Here is a 15107-nt window from a genome sequence, read left to right as displayed (position 1 = left end):
ATATCTGCGCTTTATGTGGCAACTGTAAAAACTACTAGAATATCAGCAAAACTACAAACATGTTATTCATAAAAGATGGCAATGAAACAGTGCATAATGTATAAATTCAGTAATATATTACTGAATATTTTAGTTTGTATTAAATAGGGCTTCAACTAACCATTATTTTAGTTGTCGATGTCGATTAATCGATTATTCTGACGACTAATCGATTAATCAGATGAACACCTGGAACATTCTACAAATATTTCATGTAAACTGTAACCGTAATACAGCTTACGGTATTAGAAATAGCGTAAAGATGCAAATGAACAAATAATTCAATTAATTTTTTTAAAATCAGAAAATAAAATGTAAATGTAAAATGCAACATAGCATATTCCTTCATTCATTTGTAGCAAAGAATGAAATTTAATTTCCATTTTAATTTGAATTTGACTCTGCAGGTAAAAAATATATTTCCAATGTTTGAAAAACTAAGCCATTTCTGCTTGACTTATCAATATAAATAATAATAATTAGATAGAAAAAGGTGTTTCATTGGCAATTTAGGCGAAGCTAAAACGGTCACTAGAGAAGTTCATGGTGGAACAAATTTACTGACAAAGTTTTTTTCATCTTAAACACAAAATATATATGTATTTGTACAAGTTTGGCTTACTTTCTGATCTAAGTTTATTGTTCTTTCAGCCTTTATTTGAGTCTGTATACTTAACGATTAATCGATTACTAAATTAGTTGATGATTGTTTCAATAATCGATTAATCGTGATTAATCCAATTAATAGTTTAAATTCTAGTATTAAATGTTTTTTGTTTTTTTTTCCCAGCAGAGAACGTTGGTTGAACAACAATTACAGCCACTATTTTCTCTGAGGCTTCTTAGTGCCATCCTCCCTACCACAAGAAACTGATTAAAGCCAAGTAAACAGAGATAATTGCTTCCACACAGCTGCCGACTTTAGGCTTGCAGTTTTTTTCCCTTCATCCAGTTGTTTTGAGCTTCTTATCTGCAGCCCAGTCATTTCCATCAGAGGCTTCATTCATCAGTTTTTATTTTTTGGGGGAATGCAGCTTTAGATGTTAGACAAACAGAGGCCTGGTTGCCACAGGGAGGTTTCCTGTGTACAATGCACGGTCGATGGAGACTCTACAGCTACAGTGACGTCAGGGAGACAAGCAGGGTTTATCTACAGCATCAGTATATCTGGCTGCAGTGCAAACAATACCAGAGTCTGCAAACACACACGCTACTTTCCATTTGATGCAATGTTGCTAACACTTTCAATTTATGCAGTTTAGGATTGATTTTATAAGTTAGCCACAGATCAGATTTTTGATTGGAATTAAGCATGGACTTTAACTAGACCATTTAAGGCATAAATATGATGATTTTTAGGGTTGTTTTTCTGCTGGAAGGTGAACTTCCAGTCTAAAGTTTTTTGCAGCAGCTAACAAGTTTTATTCTAGGGTTGCCCTACATTCAACTTTGATCAGTTTCACTTTTTGGCTGAATTATGCTGGACGAAAGAAGGCTGAAGAAATTTTATGATGTGAAAAAATAAAAGATTAGAGGAACTGATTTTTTTTGTTTAGCTTAGATGATATAGTAGCTTGGATAGCAATCTAATTACATTCAAATGTGCAGCTGCAACACAATAGTTTCATGGGTTTTCTTCAATATTTTTCAGTAAAATAAGATTGGAACATTGAAGGTGTATTGCAATCTTATAATATCTGTCAGTGTAAGTTGCAAAAAAAAAAAAAACATTTAAAAATTGGTGTAGGTCAAAATCTGAATGGGAAGGCCAATCTTTCTAAAAAAGACTGATCTTTAGTATTAATGACTTCGTAAAGTCCTGAAAATCTCTGAATCCCTTCAGTTAAAAACCACAAAGCAGAATAAACAGAAATCAAAACATTCACAATATGAAAATATTTTCTTCTAAAATATTTAAGCACCTGTGATTCAAGTTTCAAAGTCAGTGTTGTAACCTTACATTAGTCTCACTTCAATATTTAAAATGTACAAGGAAGAGACAGCTTTTAACGTGAGAAAAGATTTTAAAATATTCAACACGACTGTTTAAGAGTTCAGGAAAATGTAAAAAGGTAAAGCCGATACTATTTCTGAAAACTACAATAAGACTGATTGCAGTTTTCTTCCCAATAAAAAATAGGGAAGAAATACGAGGAGAAAAAATATTATTAAAATTGGAACAACAATGCATGACATTTAAAATATTGGGTCCCCTTAAATATTGTCCCCAAGCATTTCTTGAGATTGCAATGTTTCACAAACTCATTGTGATTCGTTATATTGTGCATCCGATTAGTACTCACTGAACTCTTTGGTCATTATTTCTATAAAAAATTATCATTGAAAGTTTCCTGTAACTCTAAAGAACTGCAGCAGTTTTAATGGATTTCAAATACACCACCAAAGTCTTACACATGCTAAGTAAGATAAACACATTGATTAATTTAAAAGGATGATACAGTGAGGAAATCTTACCAGAATTTCAGAGCATCTTTGGTGCTGTTATTGGGGTGGTGTTGCACGTAGTGGAAGAGACAGAGGAAATTCTCCAGACTCTGAAGGCTGATCTGAGAATCGACACAAACGAGAAACAAGAGCGACAACGTGATTGGTAGTTGCACAAAGACAAAGAGGAACTGAGATGTGCATCAAGCAAATATTTCCTTTTCTCAGGAAGAGTAACAATGAGTTAGTTTTAAAGTGACAGCTCAGTTTTGATTTTTCATCAGAGATACAAAAACCACTGGAAAGTAGTGTGCAGTTTTTATTTCTCCATTATTTCTCAAGCACAACAAATCAATAATTCTGAAATAACCTAATATTAGATGAAATCTGAGTGAAGAAGTCAGAAAAAGAGAAACTGTGACTTTCTAAATGGCGAGATGAGCCATCTGACGTCGGTTAACAGCATTACTGGTTCCAGAGTAGAATGCTGTAGCTTCCTGGCTCACATGCAAGCCTCTAAGCCAGCGTGCAGCTGTTCTTCATACCACACAGGAGGCTTCTTTACGCTTCTGCTAATCTGACACCGCTGATGGGTTTCATTCAGGCGATGCTGATCCCTGATTGATGTGGCTGCCCTGACTGTCTGGGTCGAGAAGCCTGAGAATCCACACTGCTCCACAACCACTGTGACTTAAGATGGCAACGACACGACGAGAGCTGAAACGATTAATCGGATAAATCATCATGAATTGATTATTGAAATATTCGCTGGCTAATTTAGGAATCGATTAATGGTAAACTGGAGTTGACAGACTCAAAAAAAAAAACATATTCATAAACATATGCTTATTCAGAGCAGTAATTAAGCCAAAATTGTGCAATTTTGCATTTAAAATAAAGAAAACCTTTATAAATATGCTCAAACTAAGTGGCATAGTTATAGCTTCTATTAAGCACCTTTTGCTATCCAAAAATCAAAAAATAGTAAACAGATCGGCCTTTCAGTATATTGATGTTAAGTCAAGCAGGAAGGTTTTCACATGTTGAAGTTAAAAGTATTTTGTTTTTGGTTGAAAATGCACCATTTGATACAAATGACCAGGCGTTCACTATAAAATATTTCTTTTCTTATTTTTAAAAAAGAAATTGAATTGTTAATTTGCATTTTTTATGTATTTTTAATATTTTATAAAATTCTTCAACAAAAAATCTGCAGAATGCGCCGACTTAACCTATTAATCAGTATCTAAAATAATCTTTAGTTGAAGCCCTAGACACAAACAGAGAAAACAGTTTCAAACAACAATTTTTGGTGCTATATACTAAAAACATCTACTTCAATAGGAACAGGTTGATAAAATAAACTGTGACTAATATTTAGATTACCTAAAATGCAATGCACAAACACAGGTAAGTAAATGTAAACATGTACACCACAAACATGTGGCATATATGTCTTTTACCACATCTCTCTAGTCAGGATAAAGGTAATTTAAATAAATTCAACATGCACATTTTTAAGTATTAAAGCATGGAGGTTGTAAATACTTCTGACAATATTTTACCAAGCTGGTTATTATAAATTATATTTCAAGATGCAACACTCTTAAAAACAGTTTTATTCGACAGATCTACTCTAGATATCAATCGATTTAACAACTGCATTTTGTGTAGCAGGTTTGCAACTTGCAAAATATTTTCATCAGAGTGCAAACCTCATTTGTAAAACAGCTGAAGAAATGAACCAAAAACATTTGAATAAATCTAGATATTAAGTGTGTAAACTACATTCATCCATCCAAAATATATGAAACCCTCTAAATAGGAAAGAAAATTGACTCAAATCTTGCACATAAAAACAAAAAGACCAATTCTTTTATTAATCTCTATCCAAGTATCCATAAAACTGGATTAAAAAAAGAGATATATGGTGCAAAAATAGTAAATAAATGAGTATCTAACTAGTTTGTGTGTTCCTGACTTTCAAATCCTGCGTATTTTTCAGGAAGCGGATTAAAAACTCACTTTCACTTTTTAATTGGTGTACAAATAGCAGAAATTGACCCTCCTTCAGTTAGAGGTGCTGCTGCTATATTTGTTTGCAGGGTGTGAAATTGTCTCTCGAGCTTAGAAATTATTTTTTAAATACATTTAGATCTACATTTTAATTTATTTTATAGCCTCAGATGCATAATTTCAAAATATTCACATATTTGGGCTATTTTGTATTTGTATTTTTATTTCACTTAAGAGTTAAGAAATATGCATTATTGGATCACATTTTTCAGAGAAAATGTAGATATTTAGATTGTAAACTTTCAATAAGAATTATCTGAAATTCAATTAAATTCAAAGATACTTTATTTATCCCAAAGGGATATTAAATGTTGTTGTAACTCATATTGTTCTTTTATTTTCCAAAAGTTATTGTGGATGATGATGTTGTGGGCAGGAAGGATATTCAGTAGCAGTCAAGCCTGCAGCAAATCTGAAGATGCCTCTGACTGAAGTCAGTTTCAAAGCTGTTATAACATGCTAACAGTTCGGTATGCTGGCAACAGAGACATAATGTTACACCTAAATAATCAAAATCTAATTTTACTCTGAACATACTAAAGAAAGAGAATTTCGTAGTTTTAAATCCTGCAGGATGAAGGTGTAGAATGGACCACACTCACCGGGGTCAGGGTCAACAGCTGAGACAAAAACCCAACCAAAGCACTGATGGGTTTGGTGAGCACGTGGGTGGATGGGTGGGTTTGGGTCACAGCGCATCAGGGGGCTAACAAAGCCATACGCAGGAGACAAAAAAAAGGAGGAAAAAGAAAGGAATGGATGAGAGAGTGGAGAGGAAGACAGGGGGAAAACATGAGAGCTGACATGATCACAGTGGTGAAAGAAACAAAAGCAACAGATGAGAAGCAGATAAAAAAAGCAGGGGAGAAAAACTGGCAGTAAATCAAAGCTGCAAAGCTGCCAGATGTGTCATTTAATTCATATAAACTAAGCCATGAAGCAACTCTGGACCTGAACTTGCGCTGTTAAATAAATTGAAAAATTTGTGTCTATATGGATCCGTTTGTCCCTGCGTTATCTGTGTTTTTGAATTCATCAAATAGGAAAGGAAAACCAAATGGTTGGAGATAATTTCCAAGCAACAGCGTTGTTTTTTTCCCTCCAGGGCTCTAATCCAATATTGTAATGCATTCTGCACCACTTTGATTTGATAATGGCGACATTACTGGCCGATACCAGTGAACACAGCTTAGGAGGGAAATTGGTTCACAGAGCTCAGTGTTTAACCTTCCCTGTGAACTGATTAACGTCTTTCATCATTTGCCACCAAACATTACAGTTTTCTGGATGGGTGGAAACCGACTGCTACAGATTATTGACCCCATTTGTTTGTTGATGGAATCGGTCTCTTTTTTTTCCCACTACTCATGTTTAATAAAGATTCAACAAGAATATAATCAATGCCACCAGTTGGAAACTTTAACAGCTTTATCTTTTTTCCGATAAATTAACTCACCATTCCTTGGTAATACAAGGTTGTACCAATAACACACTTCAGTGTAGAAGCTGTTACTGAAGAAATAACGTTCACACAGCAAATGCGACTCATAACCAACTTTTCCACATCAAAACGATTGTATTTTTCAGTTTCATTTTGGTTTGTTCCAGAATGTATTGATAAAACCCATTGACAAACTGTTAAATTTGTTTAAAATCGGAGTAAATAGCTGTCTCTGCATTCAATAAATTCTTCTTAAAATTAAATACTGAACATCCTTTAACACTGATCAGTCCCTCCAGTATTTTGTGATTGTTTTCGGGATTTTATTTCATTCAAAATCACAGATTTTGTGGTGCTAATTTAGAAATATTTACAATTTTGAGATATTTGCGTTTATCTGACTGTAAATATGACTTTTTGCTATTCACCACACCAATTGCGGATCGGAAGTGAGACATACTGCCCCCTGCAGGTGGGAGTTCGCATCAATTTAAACCCAATGTTTTTGACCATTTTTGCAGAAAATGAGGGGGTCTGTTGATTTTGAGTGAATTTCTACAAAAAACTAAAGAAACTGATGTAATTTGGTGGTATACAGGTACAAAACTGCATTGATTTGATAAAATAATATTTCAACACTTGAAGGCGCTAGTTATGCACACCTCTGGAGTCTAGAGGGGCCACACAAAAAGCTATAGTGAGCCAGATTTGGCCCCTAGGCCTTGGGTTTGACACATATGAGCTAGAGGGATTCATGTGTGGAACAAGTGTTGAAATTTAAATAAGAAATAATAAAATAATTTGATAAACAAATACAACAAGGTTTGATTGTGTTAATTTACATTTATAAGCTTGTCTACATACTTAGTAAAAGTTCTTCTTTGGCTATATGTTTTAAAAAAATAAACAGGACAGAATCTGCTGTTTTGATTTCAACAACGCTTAAGAAAGTGAAAGTGTAAAAAGCTTATGCATCCACCTACATTTTTATTCGGTCTACACTTTGTGCTTTCATAATTTGGAAATGGTTTAGTGATCCCAGCCCTGCTAACCATGCTAATTCCTAAAATATGAGGCTAAAGTCAGTTTATCATTTGATCTCTGATAATGAAAAAAGACAAAATGGAAAAATTATTTGTCACGGTAAAGGTTATTGACAATGAAAGCAAATAAACTCACACAAAATAAAATATAAAAATGTGTACAAAACAGAATAAAAATACTGTACAGAATGGGCACAATTTCAAATTTTGTCCTGTTTTAAAATATCTGCAAAACTTTCACGCTGATAGAGTGACATCAATTCGGCTCATTGTAAAAAAAAAAGTCAACTTATTGTAGGAAGTCTACAAAGAAACATTTTGAATGCTGTTCTTCAGCTTATATTCTGACAGAATCAGGAGGTCAAAGGGTAAAAAAAACCCTGTAGATCAGCAATCGACAAACTAATTAATCTCCATTATTTGCACTTTTTGAAAACAGAAACTCAAAACTGAATGGAAAACAACAAAACTCAATCCCTCCATTTGCATGAAAGAGATGCATGTTTGTAATATGAAACCCCTCGGATCCAGTGGCTGCACCCAGTGTGGCGATCATGGGAGAACTGGTCATGGGAGTCTCATAGCTGAGTCACCCACATCGGTACAAATGCTGCAGCTCTCTGGATAATTGGTTAGACTACAACTTGGCAGAGGGAAGAGCCGTGCTGCTGCTTATGTAACATTTTATTTATTTATTTTTTCACTCTCTTCCCGTAAGAAATTCCTATTGATGCAATTTGATGTTTGGTGATGAGCGTCATGAGGAGTGCCTAACGTTCCACATTTCCGCTCAAACTGAGCAAAATGACTCAAACCCACTCAGCTGAAAATAACACGCAGAGGAAGTGTAAACCAATGTTACTTAAAATTATCATCCTGCTCTGACCACTCTGTTCTGCTCTTAAAATTTAGTTTTTTTCTTTTTAAAGCAGCAACGGACTTAATAACGTGTCTGTAGGTGGAAAAAAAAGCTGAGGCAGAGGAGCAATGGTTCAGAGGTCTGACTCAGCCTGGAACAAGGGAGATGAATTATTCATCCTTTCAGCCAGTCGAGTGGAACAAGTCAGCGATCGGCGCGAGCTGGACTGAAAATACGGGCCAGAACAATAAATGCAGATGTAAAAAAAAGTCCTGACACCTTAAGAACTTCAATTTAATCATCATAAATAACATGAGGAAAGCTATAAAAATAAATTACAATGATCAACATGAGGATGCTGAAAGCGGTGTGATAATCACAAGACGTCACAGTCGTATATTTCCCTTAATGAGCAAACAGGTGAGTCATTGTGAATTCATGTGAATTTAAAAAGGGAAAATCACTGAATTAAACATTTTATTCACTGAAAGCTGAGATAGAAAGTAGGTTTAGCAAATGATGTGCAGGCCTATTTCTATAGAGCTCAAAAAAACCCCACAAATATGCTTCATTCGTGTAGATTTCCTCTTCTGTAAAGTTTCACCAGAATTTAACCACAGTTGTCTTCACTTGTTTGCTCACAGGTTTTACAACCTTTAACCCACTGCTACTTAAGTGGTAATTTATAAATAAATAAGACGCCTTACTGAAGCAGCATTAAAACACAGCTGGGACACTTCAGTAACCGTACCACAAATGCCAAAATTGTGATCCTTTGAGTGTTTGTAGCTAAATATCTCAAACGCACATTCAGGGGAGGTGAAAATTCACAATAAAAAGCATATAAAGAAGCAGAAACAGCCCAAGATCCAAGATATGATCAAACTGTTCCTGAAATAAGAGAAGCTGAGGTGAACTTGCACATAGTTTTGTCAAATTTTACAAAAATCCAAGACGAACATATTCATTTGTTTTACAGTCATAATAAAAGAAAATCAGAAGTTTAACGTTCTAGGTTGAATCAATAACAGGAAGCCGGTATCAGCCAGCATCTCCAAATGAACCCCAAAACAGGTAACGGTTTTCATATTTCTATAATATTTGAGAAAAAAAGTCCTCAAAAAGCAAGAACACTTTAAAAAAAAGCAATTATAATTTTTCCTCCACACTGTGTCCAACTGATGCTGCTTCCCACACATCATCACTTTTTGCTTTGCAAAGCTTAACCTGCAATGCTCCTTTCTGCTGAGCTAACTGCTACAGAAACTTGTATGCAACTCTTATGGTGACATATTGCTTAAAACATAAAAAGAGCATTCAAATTCACATTGTTTTGTAAGTAAATGCGTAAAAATAAGAGCTAAAAAGAGAGATTAAATCACTCACCCTTCACCTTGTTCTGCAGCACATTTTGTTGTTGTTTTTTAGCAGTTTTTCCTAATAAACATCATTACACTTTACAAAGTACAGCTTTGAAGAGATACTAGAAAAAAAACACAAAGCACATTGAAAGCTGCATAAAGGAGAAATAAAGGTGGATCAGTCTTGTAATCTCTATGAGCTACTTTGTATTCATCCCATTTTGCCATATGCTTTGCTTGAGAAGTTTAATCTTCTTTAGTCAAGCAATCAGGACTTCACCACAGAAAGACCAGAACGTACTGGCACAGGCAAGTGTGAAGACGTAACGACATGAAATGTGGCTGGGATGTGTAACCAGGGTTTCTCTTATTCAGGAAGTCAAAACATTTCAGCAACTTTACCGACACGAGATTGCTGTGAGTAGTTAAGCTGCACTGTGCATGAAAGATAATTTGCATCACAGCTTTTTATGATTGTCAGCCATACAACAAAAGCAGGACAGAAGGCAGAGGAGATGCAGAGCTGTACTTACAAGACCGATCAGCCATGAGTGGCAGAGTTAGCATCAATCCAGGAGTGTGACTGATTTCACTTGGTTTTGAAACATCCTGTTGTCTCATAATGAAACCCAACATTGACAGGCGACAGAAAACCTGCTTCTTATGCTTGGCTCCTGCCCAACAAACCATTCTGCTAAATTGACTCAGCTCATCAGGATACAGCGAGAATGGAAAAATGTCTGACCACAAACTGCAGATTTATCTCCCCTGAAGGAAGATTTTGATTTTAAATAGAAGCAAATACTCTTATTTGAATTTTTATCCATGCAATGCAAAAAGGTATTTATTTAACTTTCCTTTATAAACAGAAGAATGTTTTCACTCCAAAATAGAGGAAGGAAAACCAATCTGTCAAATCATTTCTTTATCTTAGAAATTCATCTGCTGACCATATTGTCATGGGAGTAAAGGTGACCTGGAGGTCATTTTTATCAATCCGACAGCAGCAAACCTGATCACTGAGCTGTAAAAACACAACAGAGGAAGTTAAATAGACACCAGATCCAACATTTTGCAAAAGTATTCAATTGATTTGAACATTTTTTCCATTTTGGTACAAACTTTATTGCTTTTTATTGTGATTTGATGCGATAGAACAGTAAAGCTGTGAAGTTTGCAGATATAACTAGGCAGCAGCTTAAGCGCTGGTGTTTTCACACTTCTTTTATATAAGCTTCCTCATCAACTGCTGTAAAAGAACGAGTTTATTTACCCTCCATATTTCACTGCAAGGTGTGATCACAGATTAAGATGAAAAACAGAAGAGCAGAGTCCTCCTGCTGTTAGTGTTCAGACATTTCACACGATCACCGTCTTATTTAGCCTGCATGAATGGACATCTACACTCATTAGGAGTGTAGATGTTTTAACAACCTCAATTTTCAAGCAGTTTTGCTCAAAAACTAAATTTCTTTGGTGTTGTTTTTGTGCCACCAATTTAAGTGTCCAGTGAAACCGATGTGAACATATGTATCTCTGTAGACAAAAAGTAAAGTGTATGTAAACGAACCCTACTGGCAGCAAATGACTGATAGATCACTTTCATCCATAAGCGTATTCCTTGGATGAGAAGGAACCAACAATAATCTACAACAAGTCAAAATGCTCTAGGAAGTGACAAAAATTACACAACAAACTGCAGGATTTGAGAAAACCACAAGAAAACATGATGCGCTTCAATTTTGTAGCCTAAAAATATGCAGTTCAGTATATAAATATGCTTATTTTGTGCATTCCAGCTAACATTTCTACATTTCTTGAGCTGCGATGTGATGGATCCCTTCCCAGTCAATTCACATTTTGCTGCCTACATGCTGTCTGACAAAGAAAAGACACGGACCGCCAAACCCTACAGTGTGCTGTTGTGAAAAAACATAATTTGCTGGTAGCGCAATGGTAGCCATGCGAGCACCACAAACTGTCACAATGTCTTCCCCACCTCAGGCTCAGTTGAGAGGGAAAGGTATCTCTCTGGAGATGACAGCTGTGTTTAACAGACCCTCTCTGTGTGTCTCATACACTTAAATGATCACGCTTATCTAACTGACAGGTGTAGGAGCAACCACAGTTGTATCAAGGGAACCATCGTAACAAAAAATGACAGATTTAGTTAAAATATTAGAAAATTCAGAGCATCCTCAGTGTAAAGCAGGTAAATAAGGATAAAGCTCACCAGTTTCAAAATTTAGGTCAGTGAACTGTAATGTACCTCATACAAATCAACTGTAAAACAAGCTTTTCTACTAGAGAGAAACAAAGACACAATAATCTGTTTGTATAGGTGTGCACACTCTCAAATGAATCCTCTGTTCCTGCACCTTTTGATCCAATTTTAACGTTTAGTCCTCCTGGGTTTAGCAGCTCTGATTAGAAATAAAGGGTAGCTGTTCCTCATTCGCATCCTTTAGCTAAAGTCACAGTGTGAGGAGAGCCAAGAGTGCAACAAAACCCACAGCATCTTATTTATCTCTAAGAATCGTGAGTAAGAGCAGAAAACACTGGAGAACGGTGAATCAAAATCTGGACGTTTCTCCAGAAGTGATGAAAAGACAAATCGACAAACTGTCTGGTCTAACAGAAAAGCCATTAACTCAAAAAAAAAAAAAAAGATATTCTAAAACCAAGTGGGAAAAACGTGTTGTGATCTCAGTAAATAAGCACCATGCCCCCTATGAAACATGGTGGTGACAGCATCATGCTGAGGTTATTTTTCTTCTGATAAAACCAGGGTTTTAAGCCAAACTGGATCAGATTATCAACAGCTGTAAATAACAGCCAGTTTGATGCAAAACTTCCAGGCTTGTTTATGGCGGATTTTAAATTTTAGCATCACAGTGATTTTAAGCAATACATTTTCTAATAGATTAAATTTGTCTAAAGAGAACCGTGGATGCCAGATGTCCTTTTACAAGCATTTTGCAAGGCAGAAAAACACTGAATGTTTTTGTTTTTCTGATCAATTGTACCAGCATTTGCATTACATAAACATTTAAGCCAGTTATTTCTGGCATAATTTTTATATTAAATAAGATCTGGCATTTTAATTGGGGTCTGGACTGTTGAGAGCCACTATATTTTCTGAATAAGTGTGTGTCTGATGAGTGTAAAGACACGCAGTCTGATCCTAATCTAGGTCTCGTGATCCGACTGCCGTTCTGCTCCAGCGGCACGAGGGGAAGGCAAAAGGAGCAGCAGTAGTCTGGGAGAGATTTCTGAACAAACACATCGCAGCTCTTTCAGACAATAATGCACTCACACTGTAACACAACAAGTTGTGGTTTACACCTGCCTCCATCTCTGCTCTGATTCACCACACAGCATGTACGTGCTTCTACTTCAACACTTGTGAGATTATTTCTTTCTACAAAAGCTGGTAAATGGTTCTGAAGTAGGATTAGGACAGGTCTGAGGAGTGGTAGTAGTTTGGGTGTACTGTTATATCAGCAATATGAGGTATAATTTAAAGATATTAAGCTGGTGGTATACTGTATAAACATATTCATGAGTAACTTCATGACAAACGTCTTCTTTGGGTTACAACAAGTAGTAAAAAGGCATAAAGTAAAGCAGTAGTTCTTATAATTAAAACTGAAAAAAACTAAATTCTTGAATATTTGATTATCATCTCTTTTTAGAAGAAAAAACAGCATCTTCTTAAGCCACCTTAGACATTTACACACTGCTGAACACAATCCCTAAGGTTTAGTGACTCTGGGAAGCCAAAAAACAGGAAAGGTAATTGTTTTAGACAATAAGAATGTCTGAACAATGTTTTCTTTACATTCCTGATTATTGCAACCTCGTTGAACAGCCCAGAAGGTTTGGAAAATGATACCAATGCAGACAGAATATGACTAATATAACCCAAGGGAGCATTTTAAGAGTTCAATATGAAGCTAACTATATTTTATATGTACTAAAATGAAAAAAGATACACTTTTATTGCATTTTTTCACCTCCAGAACAACTGGCTTGCAGTGTAGCACTGACAACGATCACCTCCAACAAAGCTGAGCATGCATCCTATACATACTGCTGCAGAACCTTACCTGCAGATCCGCTCCCTGCAGCCTACAGTCCATATACTTTTCCCACGCATATGACAGATCGGTCTGCTCTAGATGAGCCATGGCTTCCAGGTTCTCCAGGCGCTTCCTCGAGAAAGTCAGGGATTTACAGCAATCCTTTCTTAACCCCCGGGAGGCTGGAAGCGCCCCGGAAAGAGACCCAGAGGTTCTCCTGAGTCTTTCATTGCAGATTCATGATTCACTGCGCCGCTTCGCCGCTTTTAAAGTGGAGCTCCTGGATGGAAATATATGATGTAGAAGGGTATTAAAGCCAAAAAAATAACAAAATATAAGTCGTCTAAGTCACTTGTTCTTAGAAAACGGCTTGCAGATGAACTAACACTTTATTACAGCGCGCTTTGCCCTGACTTGAACCCGAAAAACGTCGGTCTGACGATCCAGTCGCAGCGTAACATAACCAAAACAAAACGGGCTCAAGCTAGCTAACGAGGTACTTCACAGAACTAGCATCAAGCTAGCGGCAATTCCATACCAAGCGATTTCCGCTGGGGAGTTTCCTTCAAAATAAAAGCTTTTACGCATCACTGAAGTACAAATCAATGGAGAAAAATGTATGCACTTTTAGTTTTGTTTTTTATTGATTCGTTGGGTAATTCGTAAAACGCAATGCTGTAAGTAATTTCACTTTGAAAAAATTTATGTTTACAGTTTTTTTCAATTAGTTGTTTTTATAACCATTTTATTTGTTCTAGAGTTGTAAGATTGGGAATGTATCAGCAGCAAAGTGATACACATAATGAAAAAGTGAATAAAGAAAGAAAACTAAACAGAATAATTAATACAATATTGTATTTATAAATATATCCAATATTTTATGTGTAATTTTGCTATAAAACAAAATAAGTATTCAATGAAAATATTTTGAATAGAATACTAAAAAAATTTATTTAGAGGTTTTTTTTTAAAATAAATACACTGCATATGGATTTCATTAACATTTCATAGTGTAATAATTTTAGCAATTTTATGTGCTGCAAATAGGATCCAGTCTAATTAAAGTTTATGGATTTGTTTGTCAAAACCAAAACTAGGAAAATTTTACATACACAATCTAAAGTCTTATTAGACGATATAATAATATATTTTCTCCAATCTAAAGTGTTTATTTTCTCAGCTAAGAAAGGAGCTTTTACTAGAAAAAAGTCGTGCTTGAAATTTTATTTTGAAATTATTTTCCTTCCGTGAGCTTAATGTTATGGCTACCTTAGCCGTAATGGACACGCACAGTACTGGAAACTATAACGAAAATACGAAAGAATTTCTATATATCAACCGCAGAAGCCATAGATTTATTACTTATAAAACCTTGTCCTAAATAAGTCCATACATTTCAGATTTGGAACTCTGTCGCAAACAGTCACAACATTAGCTATTTTATTGGTTATTGCACCGCTTCGATCTGTGTGTTTTGTCATCTGTCAGAACTGTGTCAAAGAGAAATAAACGCGTCCTCAATTGCGTTTAAAAAAATAATTATATGGTCTGGTTAAGGCGACACACCCCTTACATTTGCAGAATAAATATGAAGTTTACATCTTTGAACGTACCTTGGTTTGCAGTGACTAAAAAAACAGTTAGACTTCGTTCAGCACTGTTCAGGCTCTGGGCGATTTCGCCCTCAGCATTTACTGGAAGGCAGCACCGCCCTCTGTCGTGATTGCTAACAACAGAGGCGCCGAGAATCAATATTTAAAG

General features: G+C 35.6%; 1 protein-coding gene across 6 annotated transcripts in view; it reads right to left on the bottom strand.

The window, feature by feature from the left end:
* lyst (lysosomal trafficking regulator) overlaps positions 1–15028 on the bottom strand; it is a 77888-nt gene extending 62860 nt beyond the window's left edge. For 5 of the 6 annotated variants that reach the window (XM_014469251.2, XM_023327455.1, XM_023327453.1 and 2 more), the window contains exons 1-2: positions 13374–13824; positions 2515–2606 (exon numbers count right to left, since the gene is read on the bottom strand). In XM_014469251.2, coding sequence (XP_014324737.2) covers positions 2515–2606; positions 13374–13454 — 173 coding nt within the window. In that variant the 5' untranslated portion in view covers positions 13455–13824. Of the gene's footprint in view, positions 1–2514; positions 2607–13373; positions 13825–14959 lie in introns of those variants that run through there. The other variant, XM_023327451.1, reaches the window with a different exon arrangement.
* Positions 15029–15107: the final 79 nt, after the last annotated feature.

Source organism: Xiphophorus maculatus, chromosome 22 (genome assembly GCF_002775205.1).
Source record: "Xiphophorus maculatus strain JP 163 A chromosome 22, X_maculatus-5.0-male, whole genome shotgun sequence".
Taxonomy (NCBI): Eukaryota; Metazoa; Chordata; class Actinopteri; order Cyprinodontiformes; family Poeciliidae; genus Xiphophorus; species Xiphophorus maculatus.
Note: the sequence above shows the minus strand (reverse complement) of the source record. Positions and strands in the feature narration are given on the sequence as shown.